General features: G+C 39.2%; 1 protein-coding gene across 1 annotated transcript; it reads left to right on the top strand.

Annotated features, from left to right (window-relative positions):
- Nucleotides 1-1,253: 1,253 nt before the first annotated feature.
- Nucleotides 1,254-2,681, top strand: LOC139189463 (uncharacterized). The gene is made up of 3 exons (XM_070808419.1): nt 1,254-1,769; nt 1,944-1,969; nt 2,090-2,681. The coding sequence occupies exons 1-3, from the start codon at nt 1,254-1,256 to the stop codon at nt 2,679-2,681; spliced, it is 1,134 nt and encodes a 377-aa protein (XP_070664520.1).
- Nucleotides 2,682-6,543: the final 3,862 nt, after the last annotated feature.

Below are 6,543 nucleotides of genomic sequence, written 5' to 3'. Positions count from 1 at the left end.
ACATCTATGATGCCTCAGGTCAAATGACTATTTTGCATATTGCAACTAACGAGTTCTTACGTGACTTGTATGTTCGAACTCTCTTTTGATCATTGTTCAGTGTACTCGATTACTCTTTCAAGCACCTATGTGTTTGTCTTAGTGTCAAACACTAAATGACTTGAGACTAGTCATACTCATACTTGAGTTGACATAACACATACTAACCTTAGCGGATTGTCAATGCCCAATTGACAATCCTATGGCTAGGAACGTTTTAGGAATGAACATAAGAGAAAGGTCTCATTAATCTAACTTACTTAAATCACTTCTCTCTTAGATCAAATACATTCCTTGGATTCCCATATTGCTTAAACACATGATACAATAAATAGTGATTAACAATAAGCTTTGCCCTTCATTAAACATATAATAGTTTAATACATTAAGTATTCCAAAAGCTATTACATCAAATGAGTGGCTTTGTGGGCATACTTCCAACATAAAAGCCAAACGAGTCTTTCCATGAAGCTTGGGAACGGTATAATGAGATGTACACAAAATGTCCTTATGCTGGGTTTGATTCTAACCTTCAAATGAACATATTTTATGATGGTCTCAATGCCACCACCAAGAGTCAAGTGAATGCATCTGCTGGAGGGTCGTTAATGTCGAAATCTGCAAGGGAAGCATTTGAGTTGTTTGATATGATGGCTTCTGAATCCCAACAATGGACAGAAAAACAAACACAAAAGAAGGGAGTTTTTGAGATTTCTCAGAGTTCTCCTAAAGTTTCTGCTCAAATTGCTAAAATGGAAAAGAATTTTAATGCCAAGTTTGTTGCCTTAATGCAGGTCTCTTCCATGCCCAATGCCCAAGAAGCTTGCATCATTTGTAGTGAGACAACTCATGACATCACTCAATGCCCCAACAAGGATAGCTACCCTGAGCTTGTGCAAGAGCATGTGAATATGGTGAATAATTTCATTAGACCCAGAAGTGACCCTTATTCCAATACATATAATCCTGGGTGGAAGAACCATCCCAATCTTAGTTGGGGTGGCAACCAACAGCCACGTCAATACCAACAGTCTTACCAATCAACTAGTGAGACTAAGAAACCATCTCTTGAAGACCAAATGTCACAGCTAGCTCAACATATTTCTGCTCTCTCTAATAGCACCAACAATTTTGTCCAATCCACACAAACTAGCATTCAGAATCTCACGGCATCAGTGGGGAATTTGGAGACTTAAGTTGGACAGCTTGCTACCATGTTCAATGAAAGGGAGAAAGGAAAGTTCCCGAGCCAATTTGAGCAAAATCCAAGAAGGATGGAGCATTGCAAAGTAATACGGACATTGAGAAGTGGCAAGAGCTATGACAACAGAGAAGTGGTGCACCATGAAGCTGAGGTGGAAGAAGAAGAGCTTACTGAAAGTGCACCATTAGCTACAAAGTCTCGGTCAGAGGCTATTTCTGCAGCAGGTATTCCAGATCCTAGTGCAAGTGACAAAGTGCAATCTCGACCCAACTTTGATGCAAACAAGGAAAAAGGCCTTGGTAGTTTATTTGCACCTTCTGACAAGCCACTATACAAGCCACATTTGCCATTTCCACAAAGGCAGCAACAACGTTCCAAGGATCAACAATGCATTGAATTCATGAAGACGTTGGCTAAGGTTCAAATTAATTTACCTCTATTAGATGCTATTAAACAGATCCCATCATATGCCAAATTTTTTAAGGAGCTATGTTCTAAAAAGAAAAAGTTCTTGGAATACGATAAGGTGATTTTAACTGAGCAATGCAGTGCTGTCCTCTTACATAAGCTACCACCCAAGAAGAAAGATCTGGGGAGTTTCACTATCTCTTGTACTATTGGTAGTCTTGATTTTCATAAAGTATTGATTGATTTAGGAGCAAGTGTTAACCTTATGCCTTATTCTGTTTTTCAAAATTAGGTGAAGGAGAACTCAAGCCCACATATGTGAGTCTTCAATTGGCAGATAGGTCCGTGACCATCCTTTGGGTATTCTGGAAGATGTGATTATTAAAGTGGATAAATTCTATCTCCCACTTGATTTCATTGTACTTGACATGGAGGAAGACAAGGAAATGCCTCTCATTTTAGGCCAACCGTTCATGGCCACCGCCCGGAACTTATTGATGTGGAAGCAGGTACTTTAACCTTAAGAGTGCAAGGAGAATCAGTTGTATTCAAACTCTTTGAAGCTATCAAGCGTCCTCTCGAACTTGAAGAGTGTTTTCGTGTTGATGTTTTGGATGGAATTGTGCATGCAAACTTTGCCTCACGATCATCTAACGATGAGCTGTTAACTTGCCTCACCAACCATGATGCTACTTTATCTATGGAAGAAAATGTGGTGGACGTCATTGCTGCATTGGATAGTGCACCAATTCATAATCCAAAGTGGCGACATTTTTATGAAAGCCTTGGAGTGCCTAAGCAGCCCCTTCTTCCTTCAAGTGAGCAAGCTCCGAAGTTAGAGCTCAAGCTACAGCCGAGCCACCTCAAGTATGCTCATCTCGGGGTGAACGAGACCTTGCCTGTTATTATTGCTGCTGATCTTAATGACACGAAGGAAGACAAATTACTAAGAGTTCTTCGCAAGTATCAAGATGCTCTGGGGTGGACACTTACTGACATAAAGCTTTGTGCATGCATAGGATTTTTATAGAGGCTGGGACTAAACCAACTATTGAAGCTCAAAGACGTCTAAATCCGATCATGAAGGAAGTTGTAAGAGTTGAGGTGATGAAGTTAATTGATGCAGGTATCAATTATCCAATCTTGGATAGCAAATGGGTGAGCCCGACTCAGGTGGTTCCAAAGAAAACTGGTATTATTGTGGTGAAGAATGATAACAACGAGCTTGTACCCACAAGGATGACCACCAGATGGCGAATGTGTGTTGACTATAAAAAGCCCAATGACAGCACTAGAAATGATCATTTTCCGCTGCCATTCATTGATCAGATGCTCGAGAGACTAGCTGGTCATTCTTTCTATTGTTTCTTATATGGTTATTCAGGGTACAACCAAGTTCCAATTACCCCTGAGGATCAAGAGAAGACAACGTTTACATGTCCTTTTGGTACGTTTGCATACAGACGAATGCCATTTGGATTGTGCAATGCCCCTGCCACTTTCCAACGATGCATGATGAGTATTTTTTCTGGAACGGTTGAAAATATTGTTGAGGTTTTTATGGATGACTTTTCTGTTTTTGGTAATTCTTTCGATATATGTTTGGATAACTTGTCTTTGGTTTTAGAAAGATGCAAGGAGACTAATCTTGTGTTAAATTGGGAGAAATGCCATTTTATGGTTAAGCATGACATTGTGCTAGGACATCTAATTTCAAGCAAAGGAATAGAGGTCGACAAGGCAAAGATTGAGGTGATCGCCAAATTACCACCACCAACTTCTGTGAAGAATGTGAGATCTTTCTTGAGACATGCTGGTTTTTATCAAAGATTCATCAAGGATTTTTCCAAAACTAGTCGTCCTCTTTGTAATTTACTTGCTAAAGATGCTTGTTTTGATTTTAATGCAGATTGTCATGATGCTTTCAACAAATTGAAGGATCTTCTCACATCAGCCCTAATTATAACAGCTCCAGATTGGACCCTTCCTTTTGAGCTCATGTGCGATGCTTCCGATTACGCTGTGGGTGCTGTCCTTGGTCAGCGACGTGACAAGCTCCCCCATGTTATATATTATGCCAGCCGCACTTTGAATGATGCTCAGCTGAATTATGCCACTACGGAAAAAGAATTACTTGCAGTGGTATTTGCTCTTGAAAAGTTTCGATCGTACTTAATTGGTGCTAAAGTCATTATGTATTCTGATCATTCTGCTCTCCAGTACTTATTGTCTAAAAAATAGGCCAAACCAAGATTGATTTGATGGGTCCTTCTCTTGCAAGAGTTTGATTTGGAGATCCTAGATAAAAAGGGACGTGAGAATGTTGTGGCGGATCATCTCTTGAGATTAGTAAATGCAAGCACTGATGAGGTAGATTCATTGCCCCTGCAAGAGAGCTTTCCAGACGAGCAACTTCTAGCGGTTACTCATCAAGTACCATGGTATGCTGACATTGCAAATTATTTGGCATCTGGAGAAATACCATCAGAGTTCAGTTACCAACAATGGAAGAAGTTCCTCTCCACTGTAAAACACTACTTTTGGGATGAGCCATACCTTTTCAAGCATTGCCAAGATCAAATCATTCGTCGGTGTGTCCCCTTAGAAGAACAAGAAAGCATTTTGAAGTTTGCTCACCACTATGCATGTGGTGGTCATTTTGGACCAAGAAGGACTGCGGCCAAGATCTTACAGAGTGGTTTCTTTTGGCCATCTTTATTCAAAGATGCATACCTATGCTGCCAGGCTTGTGATAAGTGTCAAAGAGTTGGAAATCTTTCTCAGAGAAATAAGATGCCCCAACAAAGTATTTTGGTGATTGAACTATTTGATGTTTGGGGTATAGACTTCATGGGACCTTTCCCTTCTTCACATGGCAATCTCTACATCTTGGTGGCGGTTGATTATGTCTCTAAGTGGGTGGAGGCAATAGCTTCTCCAACATGCAAAAGTTCTGTGGTGTTAGGTTTCTTGCAGAATACTATTTTTCACCGATTTGGAGTACCTCGTGCTATCATCAGTGACGAAGGTACGTATTTCTTAAACCGCACCATGGCTGCCCTTTGTGCCAAGTATCATATTCACCATCGCATAGCCACTCCATACCATCCACAGACATCTGGACAAGTTGAAGTATCTAATCGTGAGCTCAAGAGGATTCTTGAGAAAACTGTCAGTTCATCTCGAAAGGATTGGAGTTTAAAGCTTACTGATGCTTTGTGGGCATATAGGACAGCTTATAAGACACCAATTGAGATGTCTCCTTTTCTTTTGGTGTATGGGAAAGCTTGCCATCTACCTATGGAACTTGAGCACAAGGCATATTGGGCTATTAAGCACCTAAATTTTGACTACCAAGCAGCGGGAGAGAAGCAGAAGCTGCAGTTGAATGAACTGGAAGAAATAAGGAATGATGCTTATGAGAATGCAAAGATTTACAAGGATAAGACCAAGAAATTTCATGATGCTCACATCCTTCGTAAAGAGTTTCAACCAGGTCAGAAGGTTTTGTGTTTTAATTCGAGACTGAAATTATTCCCAGGAAAGCTCAAATCACGTTGGAATGGTCCATATCGTGTTGTACAGGTCCATCTTCATGGGGCTGTGGATATCCAAAACATGCAAACTGGTTTTGTCTTCAAAGTTAATGGGCATCGCTTGAAGTTATACAAAGAGTCTCCATATGATCTTGCCAAGGATTCCATCACTTTGAAGGAACCTGTTATTTGAATCAAACTGCCAACAAAATGTCTAGCTCTAGACAGTAACTAAAGCACTTCTTGGGAGGCAACCCAAGCTTTCTATCTTTCATCTTTATTTTGAATAATTTTAAATGTTCTTGTTCTGTTTTTCTCTGGTTTTCTGGTTTGTGTGTTTAAATCCTACTTTTGCTCCCTTATGCAAGTAATGATTTTGCAATCTCTACCACAACTTCTTGCATAGTTTCTTAATCCCACAGGTTACTCACACATTTGTTATGCATAATGGGACGTGTTGAAACAAGTTTGGGGATGATTTGGAATTCTACCATGGAACAAAAATGCATCTTTACTGCTGCTCTCCTCGCCTACACAAATTGGTGTGTTCTTTCTTTTTCTTTATGTGTATTGATTTCATTTTGTATTTCTTTCCTTCCATTTTTATGTCTTATTGTTAAAAATTCCTTTCATTATCATTGGGGACAATGCTATAATTAAGTTTGGGGGTGGAAATATATTTCATTAGTTTACTTCTTGTTTAAAAAAAAAAAGAGAAAAAAAAATTAATTAAAAAAAAAATTGTATTTTTGTTGTTGTTTGTAGGTACTTCTCAATTCAATGATGAGATTTGATCTTAATTTCCTTCTTACTTCCAAGAAGTCTAAGTTATTTTCGTTGTCTTTGTGTTAACTGTGATTTCCAGCAATCAACTTGAAAAATAAATGTGCCTAGTCTTGTCAATGTGAAACTTGAGCATGATTTAGCGTTTCATATGTGAATCATGTGAGATTATGTAAACCTTGTGAGCTTTTGAGCATTTACATGATTGAACCATTATGCATCAATCTCATTCCTTCTTGTGCGTATGATCTCACTGTACATGTATCTCTAGAACTTGCTTTATACTTCTCGATTCATTAATCAATTCATGTAATAACTTGGAAGTGATATAGGTCATCTTTGGATCGTTTGAGCCTTTCATGCCTACCTTACATGCTATGTGTGTCCATAGTAGCCCGTTGAGCCTTTAACTAAGCCATTTCTTTGTTAGCCACATCTCTTTACCATGCTCCGATATTGGAGTTGAGCCCATACACAGAAATCGATTCCTTATTGTTTTGAGAAAGTATTACATGGGTTGTGCTCTTGGAGGTTTCATTTATGTAGAAAGATGGCTGGAGCATGTGTATTACA

The sequence above is a fragment of the Malus domestica genome, chromosome 11 (assembly GCF_042453785.1).
Source record: "Malus domestica chromosome 11, GDT2T_hap1".
NCBI classification, from domain to species: domain Eukaryota; kingdom Viridiplantae; phylum Streptophyta; class Magnoliopsida; order Rosales; family Rosaceae; genus Malus; species Malus domestica.
The sequence above is the reverse complement of the archived record's forward strand: the minus strand, read 5'-3'. Positions and strand labels throughout refer to the sequence as shown.

Coding starts and splice junctions, on each gene's coding strand:
- LOC139189463 (XM_070808419.1), top strand. CDS start 1,254: ATGTTCAATGAAAGGGAGAAAGGAAAGTTCCCGAGCCAATTTGAGCAA. Junction 1,770..1,943: donor AGTTCTTGGAATACGATAAG/GTGATTTTAACT, acceptor TTTCAAAATTAG/GTGAAGGAGAACTCAAGCCC. Junction 1,970..2,089: donor GAGAACTCAAGCCCACATAT/GTGAGTCTTCAA, acceptor ACATGGAGGAAG/ACAAGGAAATGCCTCTCATT.